General features: G+C 37.8%; 1 protein-coding gene across 2 annotated transcripts in view; it reads right to left on the bottom strand.

Annotated features, from left to right (window-relative positions):
* Window positions 1-18,288, bottom strand: part of GADL1 (glutamate decarboxylase-like 1) — a 72,663-nt gene extending 54,375 nt beyond the window's left edge. Inside the window, exons 1-9 of one of the 2 annotated variants that reach the window (XM_010584319.1) lie at window positions 18,274-18,288; window positions 15,340-15,477; window positions 14,461-14,587; window positions 12,677-12,767; window positions 11,866-11,972; window positions 10,426-10,541; window positions 4,527-4,606; window positions 4,358-4,412; window positions 819-935 (exon numbers count right to left, since the gene is read on the bottom strand). In XM_010584319.1, coding sequence (XP_010582621.1) covers window positions 819-935; window positions 4,358-4,412; window positions 4,527-4,606; window positions 10,426-10,541; window positions 11,866-11,972; window positions 12,677-12,767; window positions 14,461-14,587; window positions 15,340-15,477; window positions 18,274-18,288 — 846 coding nt within the window. Of the gene's footprint in view, window positions 1-818; window positions 936-4,357; window positions 4,413-4,526; window positions 4,607-10,425; window positions 10,542-11,865; window positions 11,973-12,676; window positions 12,768-14,460; window positions 14,588-15,339; window positions 15,490-18,273 lie in introns of those variants that run through there. The other variant, XM_010584318.1, reaches the window with a different exon arrangement.
* Between the last annotated feature and the right edge of the window lie 829 nt (window positions 18,289-19,117).

Below are 19,117 nucleotides of genomic sequence, written 5' to 3'. Positions count from 1 at the left end.
TGAAACACACATTGCTGCCTACATGATTTTTCCTCAGATACTCAACATTAAACAAACACTTCACAAATTTAGAGCAGGTCTAAGATTCTCCACTAATGTTGCTCCAGATTCTCTCATTGCTCCATGGCTTTTAATCTAACCATTCTGGATTTGTGACATTGCAATTATAAAGAAAATGCAATTTTAGAAAATATGAAGAGACCTAGTTTTAGAAAAATACATTTACAGCTAACTCTTTCAGGTAATAAAAAGGCTCAATGATTATTCCAAAAAGGTTTGTGAATGGATTTTAATATCCAAACCTAAAATTATAAAGAAATGAGAAAAGAAAAATTTCTTAACACTTTAGGAAAACATAAGGAGATCTATAGGAAACTCAAGCCTGTAAATATGAAACAGAATAATTTATGACAGGTTGAGCCAGAAATTTACCTGTATGAACCATACACCACAATTCTAATGTGTCCATTCTCCAACAGAATGTGGAAAGAATCCAAAGTTGTATTTGTATATAATCACCCTTGAAGCACTTTTAGGAGGTGGCAAGAAGAAGAAATCTATTCTAAAATAATTTTGAAATATAACCTGACAATGACAAAATAGCTTTGACTGCTTGTCACAACCAAATTATTTGCTGTTTTTCAGCACATGTAACAGAGACAAATCAGAATGTATTCCTGTTCTCTATGCAAAAAAAACCCAAACCAAAACGTTATTAGAGCCCAACTTACTTCTACAAAGAAACATCAACAGTCAAAGAAAAATAGCAATTATAAAAAAAGCAATGCTAAACAGAACTACACAGTATACAAACTCACATCAACATGAAGCCAGAGGCCATGCTTTTCACAGATGTCGGCAATTTTATCCAGAGGATCAAATGCTCCCAGCACTGTTGTGCCTGCTGTAGCACAGACAAGAAATGGTGCTGACCCCTGCAATAGGATTCAAAACAAAAAATTGTCATTTGCACTGCTCATTTCCTCCAGTATATCGGCAGAGCTAAAGTATAAAAAGGTTTAGGAATGTAGGACAAAGACACGACAGTCTACATTTTAGTTTCCCAGCAGAAGGTACCGCATTTAAAAGTGCTGACTTTAAAAAAAAAAAAAAAAAAAAACAAAAAAAAACAAAACCAAAAATGAAGACATTTTCCATTTCTAGTTAACACCATCCCAGGGCAGACTTCACCAGCTTCAGACTGTTTTGACAGATGCTAGTTTTGTCAAGATCAAAACATACTGGATATTTGACATCTCTCTTTATACAGCAATTTTCATTTCTCAGTCTTCCACATTTTACTACCATATTTGCTGCCACTCTGCCAAATAAAATAAAGCTACTAGCTCAGCCAGCAGGCTACCCATGCAAGAAAAGGGCTCATCCCTCTAGAGGTTCCACCTGCATTGTCTCTACAATGCCCCTGTTCTTCACCTGGTGAAGGGGAACCTTCAGTTAGGGAACACAAATTGCCTTCGGCAGCACTTGCGCTACTGTGACTGGGATAGTCATCGCTGTCTGACCCCCAAGCCTGATCTACAGCAAAGCACTATTCTCTTGCTCCTACCCCTGTCTAGAAAACGGGAAGGACTGCAGTTGGTAACTGAATGTTAGGAGAGACACCACTGGAAATCTCAGACCATTTTAAGGTTAGACAGGCGGGATAAGGAAAACTTTTGTCAGGTTGCAGTCTCAGACAGCCATCATAAGCCATCCATTTTGGTATCAGTAACTTTGCTCATCGCTTTCCCACTCAACTAATAGCAGGGGTACAATTACAATAGCAGACTAGGTCATGCACCATGGCAGATGTGCTTGTGTCTACTTAGGAGCAGAAACTGAAACAATGAAAAGAACTGGTGGAGTCTGTAACAATTCCATGAAATTGAGGGTATCAGCCCTAGCAATGACTGCGGTCTCACTTGCTGTTAAATACGTGCTGAAGGAACTCTTCTGAACGTTTCAGCATCTGGACCACAGGATGACAATGCAGTTACTGAAGAGGATTAAGATGTTACTAAATTGTACAGTCTGGGATCCCTGGAGTTCATTTGCAGTGAATTAAATCTCTCAGATGATATAAGTTTCTCTGCTGATGTAACTGAATGTAGCTTCACTGAAATCAGACATCAGCTGAAAAATCAAAACTCAACACGTGAGTCTTTTATGTATCTCCACGTCAGCTGAAACCTGATCTTTCTTAAAAAAAAAAAAGTATTGCCACTTTTAAACATCTGCTAGAGACAGACAGGCTTGATTCACATTTGCACTCTGACCGTTTTATACTTCTTTAACAGTGTAAAGGACTGTTGGAATGGTACATAATTATGATTTATTTGTATTTAAAGTTTCTTTACAAATTGCTAAAGCAGTGAAAAATAACCTTGGAATTTAAATTAATCCCATACAGTCACAAAGAATTACCAGCCTATAATTCACTTCTTGGTCATTCATTCCTAGTACAACCTACCACAAAAGTCAATCAAACTTACAAACCAGCCTGAAGCTCCAGTACAAAACACTTGCAAGTGAGGCAAAGAGGTATCTGCTGCATCTAGTTTCTGTTAGCGTTCTCACCAATTTTCTCCCTCAGCTACATCAAAGTCAAAGGTCCCCCAGCAGCCAGTAGGTAACATGACTGAATAGGAGGACAAGTCCAGGACTTCTACAAATTCCAAAGATCATTACCATGACATTTTTCCTGCAAAGAATGGAATTAAATTTTTATTCTTCTTGACAATGTAGTTAAATAAATCTTCCTGAATAAATTCTCTAAAAAGAGGCCTAAGTCATGCTACTCAGTCAGTGATCATTTTGTGCTCCTATCACTAGCAAATACATCCTCTGTGGTCTAGAGCCTAGAATATTTACTGTAATTCATTGAAGTTACCTTTTGTAAAAGTTGTAAAGTAGCACTTTATCAAGGACAGACACACTGAAGCTCTGATGAACTGAAAACCTTCCAATTCACCTGTAACTTCCATTAAAGTGCAAGTGAATTAGTGTTCTCCTGTAAGCAGAGCATTTTAATATAGAACATTTGCTTTTAAATTGCAGAGCACCATACTGAGATTGACTTTTTTTAAAAATCATAAATGCCAGAGGGTTTCTTTCAAATAACCATTAAATTTATTATTACATCAACAAACAAGAATTGTTTTTGCAAGAGCAAAGAGCTCGTTCTCCTGTCAGCCTGCTTCCTCTTGCTCCATTTTGTTTCAGTCCTTTTTTTGTCCCCAGCTTGCTCAAATGGGTAAAGTAGAGGTTGTCTTCCACAGATAATGCAAAGTACAGAAAGAGGCAAGCAAGAGAGTTTGCTAGGTCATTAGGGCCACCATGTATCAATAGTTATGCCATCTAGCATGAAACTCAAAGAAGAGATGGTTGTTTGGCAGAAGATCTATCTAAATCAGATCTTAGTGAAAACTGTTATGGCCATGCCAGTGCCTGACAGGACAACACTGCCTTGGCTTTTCTATCAGCCACAAAAGTAGGTTTCCCAAGGTAGGATTCTGTGGTAGGCATCGTCCACACCATGGACATTGCACTAGTTGCTTGGTATTCACAGATCATGGACTAAGGGCTGAGCTCTGAATCCTAATCCTCTGATGCACAAAGTGGAAGTGAGAAATAAGGTGAGCTAACCAAGCCAAAAAGAAGATGCTCTGTGCCTTAGAATTCACATTCAGTCCTACAAGCTCTCCAAAATAAAGTATGTTGACTACAGCAAGCACTGTCTTACAGATTGTGGAAATGTGTTAACGTTGCCCAAATACACACATCAGTACATTTCCAAATGCTGGCCTTTGACTTTCTACTTGGCAAAGTCCCTGGGGGAAAAGAGGCACAGGACACAATCTCTGCACTCTTGCTACAATGCTAGAAAGGACCAAATTTAGCATTTGTAGTTTGTATGATTGTTTTAGAGACTAAGCCACATGTTACAGTTCTTGTTCACTGCAGAGGACAGAGCAGTACTGCTGTAATTAACTGAAAAACCTACAGTTTTCATTTACTGTTTAAGGAAGTCAAATACTGCATCCATTTAAAAAAGGATCAAGGGCAAAATAAATCCTAGAAGAAATGTGCTAAATACTTCAGAGCAGTGTTGTACTCGGGACTTTCCTTAGTAGTAAACACCCTGTTGAATTTTAATCCCTTGCAAGAGTGCAGCACCTAGAAGTCTTGGCTTGTTCCACAAGTTTATGGCAAATGGATTGCACCTGTAAGAAAGACACTGTTACATTAACTGCCCTATTTTTAAGATTTCACTCACTCTTAGTTTTCCTTCCTTTCACTCAGACACAAGCACATAGTCTGCATGCAGTCTTCTCCACACTCTCTCTCCCCCTCTCACCTCTTTCCTGGCCCGTTGGACTTGTTTCTCCAGTTCCTCAGGTATCATCTTACCTCTAAGGGACACAGATTTAAAACTTTTCAGTTACATTCAAATAGGCTGGTTATGTACAGCACTACTGCATTTTAAAAAGGCTCAGAGACCACAGCCGTGGCTTTTCCTTGCTTACCTTTCATCTGCTTTGATGAAGTAAACATTCTCTGTACCAATACCCAGGAAGGAGGCTGCCTTCTTCATGGAGTAATGACACTGTAAATGAAAGAAGCATGGGAAAAAAAAAAAAGAAGTAAGCAAGCAATTAAAACGAAAGAAAGAAATTCCTTAGCATAGGGAACAGTGACACTGAAATTAATTTAATAGCAGCTAACAGTCATGACTACAGCATATCCTAACAAAAACTGACAAAGCTACAGAGCACCAATACCATCTTATATTTAACAATGACACACACTTAAGACTGGGGAAAATAAGACAAAAAAAGATGTGCACCATGTTTAAAATGTGAGCTTAAAAAAAATAAAAAGCTCTATTCCATATACTTTTTTTTAAAGCTGGTTCTGCATTAGAATGAAAAGTAGAAATCTTGAAGTGTCATCAGGGAAGAATTATTAATTGTTTCAAAATGTTTTAACAGAACTGAGTCAAAAGTATCAATGAGTGTAAGAGTTAGGAAATGCATGAGAAGAAAGGTCCAAAGGCTATCGACTCAGCTGCCTAGAAGCAACCCATAGGTCTGAAAGTCCAGAAGCACCACTCTTTGGAAACTGGACCCTTAATCAGGATATATCATGTGATATAACTAAAGCCTTTACCAATTTATCCATGTCATTTTTCTATGTGCTTTCTCTAAATATCAGCTGTTGGCCACTGCCAGAGACGGGATACTACACTAAACTGACCCTTGGCCTGATCCAGCAACTCTGTGCATAGCACCAAGGAGCTCCAGCCCCAAAACTTACCAAAGCCTTTAGATGTGGTACAATTAGGACTTCCAAGGCTTTCAAAGCCCTATCACTGCAAAAGGATCTAAAAATCATGGTGTTATGAAGGTTGTTCACGTCAATGTGACTCTTAGAAGTCATTATGAAAGCAAGCAGACTTTAGATAGGACTCAGCACATCTTCAAAAGTTAATATGAATTTTGCAAAAGGTTCCAGTATGGACCAGTCTGCATTTTTCAGAAAATGAAGTTACTATTTCAGCAAAGAATTTTAGCTAGGTGTCATCACAGAGACGTTTTTGAATGACTACAGATATATGCAGCCCACTTTTCAGTTTGCACTGAATAAAGGGCATTAGTGTATGAAGCTTGTGAAGCAAGTGTAAAAGAAGAGGCCCCTTCACCTGCTCAAAGGATGTTAGAAATGGGTGTTTATTCAATCAGAATGTGATAAAACGGCTCTGCTGAGAAGGATACTTAAGCCCACAGTCCACTCTGTACTTTTTAAAAAGCTTTTTTCTGTTAAACAAATATTGAAGGTATATCTTACCGCATTTCCAACATTCACCTCTATAAGGACCTGCTCTACTGTGGATACTGTTACTCCAGCATAAGAACATTTTATCTTATTCCAGAACAACAGTATGCTGATCCCTGGTTAATCCATCTTCAAGATTAGCCTGGGAATTCAAGATACAGTAACCTTCTTAATCTGAAGATATTTTTAGATGTCAAAACCACTCTGAATAACCTGCAGCATGCCAAATGTCTACACCACTCAGCAATGGAGTCAGTTTTGACAGTATGCAGCATCTCACAGGACTACACAGTTCTTCTGAGAATCAAGATCATCCAAGCCTTGGATAATCACTGCTCTTCTCAAAAAATATAATTGGCTGTTTTTCACATTATTACTGAAGAGTTAAAATAACGCATACTCCAGCAACTGCGAAGATGTCTAGAATTGTTACTTTTCATACGGGAGGTGAAGCCAGGTGGTTAATTAATTCCACTTTCTTCCAGAGAGTTCACACAAATGCAGTTACTGCAGAACATAATTATGAAAAATGTACAACATTTTAATGTGTGGGTATGAATATATTAAGGGTATTAAGGCCTGTCACGCTTATTTTGATGAGATGGATCATCTCAAAGGGCTCTTTTTGACAAAAAGGTTTCCCCCACCATGATCTACTTTTTAAATAAAGGCATTCAAAGATACTACCTGATACTATCAGGTAGTTTTAAGAAAGCTTAATTCTGTAACATCACACATTCACAAAGCCTTTAGGGCTCACTCATTTAGACTGTTAAAAGAACAGAAACATACATAGGTGGATAATTAGTCCTACATTATATCAAATTACATCAATAATGGTAATAATGATTGTAGAGTGGCTGTGTGTTGTTCAGTAGAAGTTTGAAGATGTTTTCAACTGGTTAGTGAAGCGCTCAAAATACAAGTTGCCTCCATCACTGATTTCTATCCATTAGGTTAAAATGAAAGGTATGAATCACCAGGAATAAGCAGATTGCTCCAAACTGAGAAAGCAGTAGACCTGAAAATTCACTATACTAGTAAACAGGCAATCACTAAATCATGTATTTTATTATAAAAAATGGTATGGGAGACTGGGAGAAAGATAAGAGGCCTGAGCACCTGAGAGAATATACAAAAAAGCAGAGGGAAAGAGAAGGACAAAGGGAATACTAAAACAAAACAGGCTGCAAGACACATTATTTCTCGCCTCCACAAGTACTTCTGCGCCTCTTGGAAAATTTTGTCAGGTCTTCAGTAGGACAGCAAAGGGACAAGACTTATACTACCCCACAGACTTGGAATATGCTTTCCTTGATGAAAAAAGTAGTCTTTCAGTTATATTGATTGAAAGCATAAAAAATTCTTTTTTTCCCCCACTATCATTACTAGAAGCCATTATGCTAAATTACACCACATCAAGAAAAAATATACCAGAGAACATTTAGCAGCTCCAGTCACAAGTGTCAACTAATTCACTTGTTCATCGTTCCATTTCCAAAAAAAAAAAAAAGAAAGAAATATTCAGATAAAAGGTATTATTTGTATCTAGATTATGTATGTAATTTGAAATAATAATTTTAAATACTGTGAGTTCAGATTACTCTTGCCACATCTTTTGCAATTTTGTTTAGACCCATTATTAAATCTGTAGCCATTTGTAGCAAGAAATTAATTCCTTTGAGCACAAGATCAAATTGGAACAGTGCATTTAAGATGTGCTGCTGTACTATTTTAACTATAGCTAGACATAGTTTTCATTTCCTAATAACATTTGCAAAGACAAGGTACTTTCCCCCTGTGCTCATTAAAACAGAAGATAAATTTGGATCTTCTTGCTTTTGAAAAGTTTCCTAGAAACATGGTTGCATAAAGCAATTACATTATTATGAGATTGTTTTATTGCTCATTTTTGTCTGTTGTAATTTCAACAGGGGACAACATGGTGAGTTAATGTTGTGTTCTCTCACTTTATTACTTTCATGATCAAGTTGCACTGGGGAGGAATTTAGTTTCATTGCATCTAAAAAACTGCTCATATCAGCATGCACATTTCAACTGTTTACACATCCTCTTCTACCCTCAGTTACCTCAAATTTAGCAGATTTCTACCTTTCAGGTCAATGCAATACATTCTTGGGTCCAAATAAAGTTCAGATGGGACTCAAATAGCAAAAAGTCATAAAAAGGTGGGCGGACATCTATAACTACAACTGTATTCAGTTCATATGGAACCACAAATCATGCCTCAAGAAGAGTGGGATATAACCATTTCTCTACTACTGCTACTGTCTCAAGAGGAATCACTCTGTGATGGTCCAGCAAGAAAACTACAAAGTAGTAGCATAAAGAGTTTTCATTATCACCATAATTTTAAGTAGCTAAGCATTTTACTTGGAGGAACAAGGAGCCTTTTCATTCCTGAAGGCCAAACAGAGCATGTGAGGACCTTGGGTGGGCCATGCATTAAAAATACATCTTTGTGTTATCCAAGAACATACAAATAGCCCCAGATCACATAAAACTGAATCAGTGACAAATCCATGCTCTCCCCTGCTCTACAGCAAGGCAACTCTTTCAGTCTGCCAAGTGCCAGACTGAAACTTTGAGACTTGGCAACTCAAGGCAAAAATCATTTTATCTGAACACAGTGTTGAAGCCAAGCCCTAAAAATGACAAGTGCCTTCAGCAGCCATATGTTTTGACTCCTTATCAATACTCTCAGTTGATTATAGCCTCGTGGCTTCTCCGTGCCAGCACTGTTAGCGTGATCACATTGAAGATAAACACAGGTTGTTAACTTTCCAAGACAATTTTTTTTTTTAATCATTTGCCTCTCCAGGTACCTCTTCAGTGAAAAAACAAAAAAAAAAAAAGAAATAAAAAAAAAGCAAGCAGCACAAAATGCTAAGTAAAAGAAGGCTCAAAATAAAAACAAATAATAAAACTTCAGATTGTGTGACACAAGCACTTGTGTACTTATCTTCAGGGTGGGCCATTTATTACATATATTCTCAATATGACATATCTGAACTAAACAAAATTCCAAAAGGTAACATAACTTGGACTCAGTACAGGTGGTTCTAAAATAAGTATATATGAATATGCACATCTTCTCCCTCATGACCATGAATAAACACTAGAGATCTTAGACAATAGCCACAATATCTAACTACTAAAAGTGGCAGTTTAACAGTAAGTGATTATTGAGTACTAAAGACAACATGGTTTTGTGAATCAAGCAAAGTATTGGACATCAAGAGCATTGCCTTACAAACAGATAACCAATTTATTTTTCCTGGTCAGTTCCATGTTTTATGGGTTTGGTCTTTCTGGTGAAGCAAAGACATCAAAATAAATTTACTCTGAGGGTCAAATAAAATTTCTTTTGTCATGAAATTAAATGCTTGTTTGGTTTGGAGTATGAGAGTATACATTTTAGTTAAATCTCACAATGAAATAAAGTGTTACTTAGTGATAGAAATTCTACATGCTTCACCTCAAAAGCATTAACAGAACATGTTTCAACCTCATTTTTTCTTCCTTAGCTATTTTTAAGATGTAATGTGATGGATTAAGTATGAACTGGCATGTCATTTCATATACACACTTTTCAGAAAGAAAAAAACTAAATATATTTTGCCCAGGAAAAAAAAAATCCCTTTATTTATGACATTTGGATTCAGTTCCAAAATATATGTGCTGTCTTGAACAACTTATGCGATGCCTTCATCCCTCCGGCCTTTTCAAAATAAGCCTCTTGTCTATTTACACTGCAAACTGTTTGGAGCATAAACTTAAGAACTAAAATTATTCTAGTAACTATATACATCCTAGTACAACAAGGTTCTTACTTCCACTGCGGCCTTTATATAGTGGAGTCAGAATTAATAATAACTCTGTACTAATCAAATGATAAACTCTTAAAATTGGAGGGACAGGTGAAAGAAAAAAGCCTCCAAAAATCAGCTTCAGAGGAAACGTATGAATATAACTCAATTTCCCACAGACAGTTTGGACAGATATTCAAAAACTTTAAAACTAGCCACATATTTTCAATTATTTAAAGAACTGTCTGAAGACCAAGCAGTTTTTTTTCCCAAAATGCTTTATGGTGAGTTTGGTTCTGTACCACAACCAATCTGTATGCAGACATAGGGCAGAGTGGGAGCTGCAGAGAGCCATCTCACAGGTCCACAAGTGCTCAGCTTAGTACAGATTAAACCTGCAGAAAACAGCTTTGACATCCAAAACCTACCTATGGCTCCTGCTGGACTTCCCATGATGTGGGAAATCAAACGCTGTAGACCTCCACAACAGACCACATGCATTCTGCTTCAGGTTTGCCCCACATAAAACCTATTCTTATATCAGCAGTTTCCAAGAGCAGGAACATCTGTGTTTGTTTTCTGAAAGCACAGAAGCTTCTGCAGGGAAATTTACTATCAGGCTTCTCCATTTAGCTCCAATGTTCCACATCATACACAGATGACAAATTTATTGTACCAGTGCCCCATCAGATATGCAAATGATATAATTTTGCAGCCATTGAAAAATAAAGTTCAAAAAGCTTTTTTGTTTTGCTTTTACCTCTTCTGAAGTGAACAGGACTAGTCTTGGCAAACCTGAAAGTCCTTTTTCCTTTATCTCAGGACAAAATTTGTATCTTGCTAAGTTCATAGCATACATATTAGAAACAGAGCCACCTGCAGAAAGAGACATACAAATATCACATTAGCCACAGTCCTGTCACCTGTCCTGTGTCTGAGTGCTTGACCTATTGGGGGGGGGGGGGAATCAAACATACAGTTTTCCTATAGATGCATCCATCTAGCTTATTTCCTCCCCAAAAGCCTACAGACATAAAATGAACTTTGGGTTCTGCAGCATGCATGGAAACAGAGCATGTTTGAATGCTCTTTGGGGATATTTCCTGAAGAATAAGAACTGTGCCCAAACAGTCCTCCCCAACAGAGAATACCCTACAACAGCTCTTTCCCATTTACACTGAAGCAGTGCCAGCTCAGCTGCCCGCACCGAGCTCAGCTGTGGCTTCACCGTATGGAGCCTAGGAGATCTCTTGGGCAACAAGGCCTCAGAGTATTACGGGGAGAAAAAAGCCATTAGAAAAAAAAAAAAAAACCACGAGTGGGAACTGGAAGATCTGCAAGGTAAGATCTGGACAGGTTTTATTCACTTAAAATAACAAAACCAAAATAATAAGAAACGCCCTTACATAAAACTAGCACAAAAAAGTACAATCCGTTTATCTTAACAGTATCTCAGTAAGTTTTAATTAAGCAAGTCTGCCATAAAAGCAAGGATTCCACTGAAAATACACATCAAATCTGATGTGAAAAAATCCATACCTTCAATATATTTAAAAAAAAAATAGAAAAGCTTCACATCTAGCCTACCAGTTTGTTATCTGAATAATCTGTGGAATAAAATCATTATGCTTCATTATTTCAATACAGTGGGCTGGAACGCTGTTTTACAGAACATTTGAAAACCGTGACTTATCAAGAAGCTTAAGAAGTATTTGTTTGGTTGGCCTTATCGCAACTTTTAATAAAACTATCAAAACTCAAAGGAGTTAAGCTCATGACACTCTCAGTAAGATAAACTCTGGCTCCCACAGTTGATATGCAGGATACACAGATCAGTGCCCTCAGGCACCACTGGTTGGTGTAGAGCATGTAAATCAGCTCCCTGTCTGTCAACCAATTTGACTCAGTCCAGTGAGGTTGTTGGTACTATTGTTAATAAGGTCAGGAAGGGCATCAGTTACAAACAATTAATTTCCACATAATTATATTTAATGTAGAACTGTTTTCATTCATTCACTGATCAGATTCACAGAATTATTACTAGAAACACATAAAATAAGCCTGGATTAAATAGTTGTGTGTGCGCCATCACTGGATTTTTGCATGCATTTTCAAATATTCTACATGAATCCAATATTCACGGAATTACTGGTATTAGTTGGTTTATAATGACTCAGCTTGAAATCTGAACTGTTCCTACCTGGATTAAATATACCATCACCTTCTTCCCAGCCTATGAACTCAATCATTTTCTTGATGACTGCTTCTTCCACCAACAGAAACACAGGGGATACTTCATATGTATATCTGAACAAAAATAAAAGCATCATGAGTGGTATTAAGACTAAAGAACTCGTGTCACAGAATATTGCTAAAACTAGATAAACGTTTCTTGCACTTTAATCTATCAGAAGCTGACCACCATCAGCAGTAGAACTCTAAGCTAAAAACACTATGGATCTGACCCAGTAGAGCAATTGCTTAGTTCCTGCCAGCATCACATTGACACTTCCACTCTCAAAGTAATACATCAGAGTTTGCTTTTCATGTATGTCACGGGCTTAAATTTCAGCTATAATGATCTATTGCAAACAACAATTACTTTTTGTTTAGGCTTTACATTTGCAAGTAAACAGTAGACAGGTAACCATTTGCATTCAACTCTGTGCAGAATGCTTCAAAGGAAATGAAAACTGAGTAAGTCTGATTAATTAATTTTTATGCACTAAGAAAGATGCTTGTTTAAAATGCTTGTTTAAAAGCATTGAAAAACAAAGATCTCTCCTCTTAAACCCCATGTCACAAACTAGAAAAAAAGGCCTCATCAGATTAACCAACCTTCTGGTTAGCTATTCAGCCAATCCAGACTGTTTTCTCTCCCAAATTCCTGCACAATTCCTACCTCCTCTGTAATACTGAAAACAGAAATTAGAAGGGGGTAGGGTGCAAAAAAGCTGTTATTCCAAAAAGCATGCTAATTCATCATCAAGAGGACAATGAAATACACTTACACACTTGGGTTCAGTGCTTCTGTAATGAAACGAGCCACTAACGAGTAATAATCTATTCCAGCATACAGCTGGTTGAAAAATCTTGGATGACCTGAAAATAGAGATGAAAAGCAAGCAGTGACAGGACATACGTGAAAAGAGAATATATCACAGGCCCTCTCAGTTGAACACTGATCACTGCAAATCACAATTCACTCCATTTTCTCAGTATTTTCTGAACTTACTGTCCTTTCCTTAGATTAGGCAATCCCTTGAAAGTAAATTTAATAAGCACTTTCAGGTCCCAAAACAAGGTTTGAGAGATATAAATAGTGCACAGAATGAATGTGGGTTGTTCACAAGTTTTACAAATCAAAGAAAAAGAAAAGGAATTGACAACTGAGTATACACCATGGCTTTTAACGGCAATCTTGAGGCCACGATGGATGCTCAGCCAAATTTTGTTAAGCAGTAGAATACAGGAACCTGCTGATCCCAGGCAGCTGTGCCTATGCTTCCACCGAAGCCTCAGCATTGAGAGAGAGAGAGGCAGTTTAACATCTTGGAAAAACCTGCTGCAGACTTGAAATGACAAGTTAAGAGAATTTGTTTACCTGCCTCAAAACACCGAGATATAACTAATTGTGAGAAAATTCTATACCATCGCTGACTATAAAAACAAGTCAGTTCAGCAGCTGGATCATCACCTAAATTTTAATGCACAGCATAGTACTTTTACATGCAAAATCAGGTAAACTGTATGGCTCCATTTATATTATATCTGGGGCTTCAATAAATGTTTATACTTAGATTAAAGACTATTTGCACAGCATATTTTTATATACAATATTCTTTCTAAGGTGACATAGTGTAACAAATGAAAATCTAAAGCCAATTTGCAAAAGTAAGATAAACAGAACACCTTCCAGTAACTCAGTAATTATATCTGCGTATTATTAGTGCACTCCCCCTGTAGATCAGTATTGCTACTTTTCTGTGGTTTTCAAAGGCATGCATTCACTCTCAAAATTATTTTACGGTTCTACTTTGTTCCTTGTACCAAGGAACATGCCCTGGAAATCCACAACTAACTACATCAAATGTCATTCTCACTTTCCAAAACACAGTCTAAGCTATGCCACATCTGAAATCCCAAGCTACTGATCCACAGCAGTTTCCGGAACAGATGTTGTTAGTCCCTTTTTGCCAAGATTGAGTTATACTACACATGCTGCAGAAAGGTTAGCCGTAGAGAACTAACCCTATAGAGATGTGGTATACTGTCTCTGAAACATTGCAAACTCTTTTCTCACTGTGTCTGGAACAGGAATTACTGCCTATCAGCAAATTAACACCCTATCGCTCAAAAAGAACAATAGTAAATGTAGGGTAATCATCACTAAGAATGCATGAGGGCAATGACTGCGACCCCACTCCTCACCACCCAGACAGCAGGAAATCACACCCAAAGGTCCTTCTACCTGTTTTGCTAGACTGTTATATCATAGCTGTCTAGGTGACTTTCTCAAGACTTCAAAATGACAGAATCTACCATTAATGTCAATGGCATTACAGGAACTAGTTTTCAATTAGTTTGCCATGATTACACATTTTAGTCAAACCTGTAGTGACCAGCATTCAGTCAAACAACAGGAACACAGCCAAATGTTTGCATAGTTGTATAGGCAGGCAGAAAACAAACATTCACACCCCCAGTCTCCCGAAAGGCGACAAAACTTTGTAAACGTTATCCTGTCTTCCTAAGTCAGCATACAACATAACTTCACTAGAAATCACATTCCTACTGGTTTTGACGCTGTATTGTATAACATCTCGGCAGAGTTGCAAGAGTTTCTGATGAGATTCTCCAGCGTCCCTCATTTCCAGGTCAAGAATCTGCTTCAATGTTTCGGGGGCTCGCCATTCACAAACCTAGTGATGGGGAGAGGGGGAGACACCAGCAGTGAACAGGTGAGCCAAGAGGAAGAGGTCATAAATGTACAAAGTAAGCACCACATTCAGCACTGGTTTCACAAAACTGCCCATTGCAGGGCAGCATGCCACCACAAAATATCTCTGGTAAACTGGTCTCATGGGATCTTGGTTTTATTGTGTGTTGGGCATTGCTTGACCATAAAAATTAGAGTGGGGAATGCTGGAAAGCAGAAAAGCAAAAGAGCTGTTCTGCCAAGGTGTGGGAGCAACCAGTGCATGCTCAAAGGCAAGCCCGATTCATTTGCAGCTCCTTTTCCCATACAGCCTCTTAAGTAGTGTTTCTGAGAAAACCACAGCAGTCTCATAATGTTGCCCTTCCACACTGGTACCACATCCACTGTTCCTCCTTCTCCAATACCAGTGCCCCTCAGGAGCAAACAAATAATTCCCCCCAGCCCAAACAAGAAAAACACTACGCCCACTTGTCATGTCAAAGAAAGTGCCCATTGTACTCCAAGATTAAAAAATTCATTATTTTCTGGAAAATATTTACACTAATTATGTTATTGAAAGATTTTATAATGCGATCTTTCTTAATTTGTAAGGCTGTCTTTTTATTTCAGAGCCAGGCACAGACTATGTAAGCCTTAAAATTGCTTCTAAAGTGCAATAAAATACAGCTTAGAAAAAAATTGATTTATTGTTCATTTTCTCTGTTATAAATGCTCAACAACACTCTATGGCTTTACCTTTTCTGTTACATCATCAGCTTTCTGGATGACTTCTTCCATTATAATATTACAGGCCTCTTCCACAAACTTCTCTCCTGCTTTTGAGTCCATTATTGGACCATTTAGGATGACCCCATCCACCAAAACAGCATTCTTCTTCTGGAGCATCTCCTGTTTGCAAATGCCATCTGTAAGATAAATAATTCACCATTAGAGCAAGGCCTGGACAACTAAATCATAAACAAAAAAAATATTCTTTCATCGCTGAAGATTTAGTCAACTTAAGGAAAAAATACACATGGACTTTACACATGTACAAAAATTCTAGCTTTTGGTGGAAGAATCTTTACAGACAGAAAACCCAATGTGTTACTTCAAACCTAGATTGTTATTATGTAGGTAATAACAGCCTACTGTATGGTATCTACTGCTTTCTGTAGCTTACAAAAGCATGCAAGGCACCTTCTAAACACAGAGGAAAATACAGTTCTGGCCTAGAACATGATACAGCTGGATAAAGAGAAATGAAGTGCAAGATAATAGGCATTTTTCTCAGCTGAAAATGTTTCCCTCCACACGTTATCCCTCCTGCTCCCCATTTTTCATGAAATAATTTTTAGTTTCTTTTCCCATATCTTCATGCTGCTCTTTCCCACCAGCCAGTCCTATTGCTCTGAGTCTTCTGCATCCTTTGCTGAGTGTTTCACTGATCCATGCTCCATGAAGATAAAACCTTTTGAGATTACTGTCAATATCACATACCTGTACTTCTCTCCTTTCTGCCCTCATCCTATTATGTGCCCTCAGTCACTAATTACAGATTATCTTGTTTATTCACTTCAACAATGATCTCTTTCCTCTGCCTCACCTTTATCCACTAGACTACTCTCCTGATGTTTTCCATAAACACATCGCTACTTCCTCCTTTACATTACCTCTGAAAGCACATCCAAGATGCTTGTAAGACACTGGCCAATAGCGTCAACTACGTATCTATTTCATGTATTGATTTCATATGGTAAGATCAGGACTCCACTTTTAATCAAGGTGAGGATAAAGGCGAAAGTGAGACATTTGGAGATATCAGGGGAACAGACATTTGAAACAGTATAGCACTGAAAGGAGAAGCAGTAACTACCATATCCAAATTATCTGGCTTACAGACAGCATCTGTCCACTGATCTCGCCTTAGAGTACCTAAGATCTATGAAGCCACGCAGCATTGCCTTGAAGGGTCATCTTCATCTACAGTGAGGATGGTGGAAGGGTAAAGATGTATGAATGAGAAAGTTCTATACCCAAAACAACTTTATCTTCTGCTTTACTTTTTGCTCCAGTTACAAAGTACAGAAGAAAGGTAGCTTCTTCACAGGTCTAAACCAACTGAATTTCCAGAAGACTGCCAGACACTGCAGTCTGACACATTCATCATGCTTATAATAATTACAGTTCCTCATGCACAGGAGGACATCGAAGAACAATGCTGCGTAGAAAGGTGCATGACTTCGAGGTTCATTGATTGAAAGAAATCCTGTCAATCCCATGATCTTTTATTTACTGATGACTCAGAGAAGCTATTCAGTTCACTTTCACTTATCAGGAGAGATATGACAAACAAGATAAAATTCCAACATGAGATGGAACCTCAGGCTTCCTATAACACTGATGACAAAAATGAGACCCCCCACCCTCTGCATTTCTGAAATTACTTCTATTTTTAATCCAAATGAGCAATATACTATATTTTGCTGAACAGAGTAGCCTTCAGCACATTGTTATAGGAGAGGCATAAATGTTCTTGTGGGAGAGATACAGAACAAGCAGATAAACAGTATTACATCTTCAACAGGCAAAGAGGGAAAATCACAGATGTCAAAAACGTCAATTCTTATCATGCTTCCCAGCACACCACAGCAGAGGCACTGTACAGAAATTGCAGCTTTGAAAAAGTCTTAGAGGTTTCTCTCTGAAAACACAGGCTAGTAGGTCAACTTTACAAGACTTAAAACACCAGGTATTAACAAGGAATTGGAAGGCATCAGGTCTTTGGGCAGACAGAACAGGCACTATTTTTGGATTGAGAGTTAGTTATTTGATGCATAAATAGCTGCCTTAAGTACTAACCAGAGTTCAACATAAACACAAAAAAGAATCTCAGCCTTGACATCACCTGAAGATGCTATCATCTCCATGTATGTCAAAGGTGTTTTCTTTCTATGGAAAAGAGGACAGGATCTAAAAAAAACTACATGGGAGATTAATATCTATTGCAGAGCACAGATGTTAATACTTCCTTTGGTTACAAGAAGAATAGATGGTGGAGCTCACCAACCTCACTAACTCCTTTTTTCTGCTGTGCTCCACCTCTCAGGTCTCTGCTAGAGCCAGAGCTGTGCAAAAGCTTTCTGTTGGTAACTCCATCAGCCCTATTTCTGACACTTTTGCACAGAGATGTGATACTAGTACTTCCATGACTTTACATGATCTCTCCCAGGGATTCTGAGAAAAGCAAAAGCAGACTTTACATCACTTTTTCTGCCACGTCTTTAGGGGGCTGGGTCATGGGTAAAAGAGCAGCTCCCTGTTTGAAGTGGGTCTGTTCACCTCTACACACAGTTTTACAGTCTCCACAGGACACTTTGTGGAGCCTGAGGAAGAAGGGATCCTCTGGAAAATAGGTGACAGTCTACCCCTAGTCCCAACACATCTAATGCTGGGCCTCAGGCACAGTCTATGAAAGAGAAAGGCAAAGCAGAAGGGTCAAAAGAAGGGAGGGAAAAGAGCCTTCATTTCAACAGCAATTTACCTGTGTAAGGCTTCAGCAAAGAGTTCAGGACTTAGCCCACATTATATTTCATTAAATAATACACTTTGCAATTATTTACCACTTTCTCAATAATTTTTTGGTTATCACTTATCATTTCAATCTGAACTTGCTGAGCTCAATTCTACCCTGGAACATACCATAAGACTATTACTAGAAATTAATAGGAACAACTATTTCACAATCAGCAGCTAAATCAAGCCCCAAACATACACATTTTCCAAGGCAAAGGTCTTCAGGTTTTGCAAACCACTGGTGGATATATACACTATTCCCATCCCTCATGATTTTACTGCAAATCCTGTGATACTTAATCTTCTACTTAAAACTGTCTGACTTCTGGAGTTCTTATGAGAATTCCAAACTCTTCTTTACTGAAAAATAAATGTGTTTCCTCCTGGTTGCAGTAAAAACCTTGAAGAGGAAAACTAAGTAGATGATAATATCAAGTCTGAATTTCCATAACATTTTTTTTCCTTTTATCACATTTTTTAAAAGATCCATGACCAATTTATTATGTTTTAGATGGGTGAACCTCCAGAAAGATTCAAGGTTCACTTTGTATCACAGTACCCAAATTAAATAGCATGATTTTAACACCTTCTCAGAGCTCAGCAACCAAGCTAAGAAACTCACACACTATCTTTATAAGCTCATAATGTGTTGTCTCTTTAAAAAAAAAAATCTTACCTCAAATGCTCAAAACATTATTTTCCAAGAATTTGGGGCCTTTTACATATCTATCTCAAACATACCTCATTGCACTAAGGGAATGTTCCACATGGAGCCTACTTTGTAGAAACATCTTGTCACATATACATTTTTTGTTTTCAAACATGATAGGCAAACAATCTAGAGATGTGGCTGCAATAAATATATTCTTTTCTATTTAAGAATACAGAAGCAGACTCCTAAGCAGACTCAGAAAAACAGACTTCCAGAAAGCATATCAAATGCAGTTTCAGCCAAATG

This window comes from Haliaeetus leucocephalus, unplaced genomic scaffold (assembly GCF_000737465.1).
Source record: "Haliaeetus leucocephalus isolate CR32 unplaced genomic scaffold, Haliaeetus_leucocephalus-4.0 Scaffold973, whole genome shotgun sequence".
NCBI lineage: Eukaryota > Metazoa > Chordata > Aves > Accipitriformes > Accipitridae > Haliaeetus > Haliaeetus leucocephalus.
Note: the sequence above shows the minus strand (reverse complement) of the source record. Positions and strands in the feature narration are given on the sequence as shown.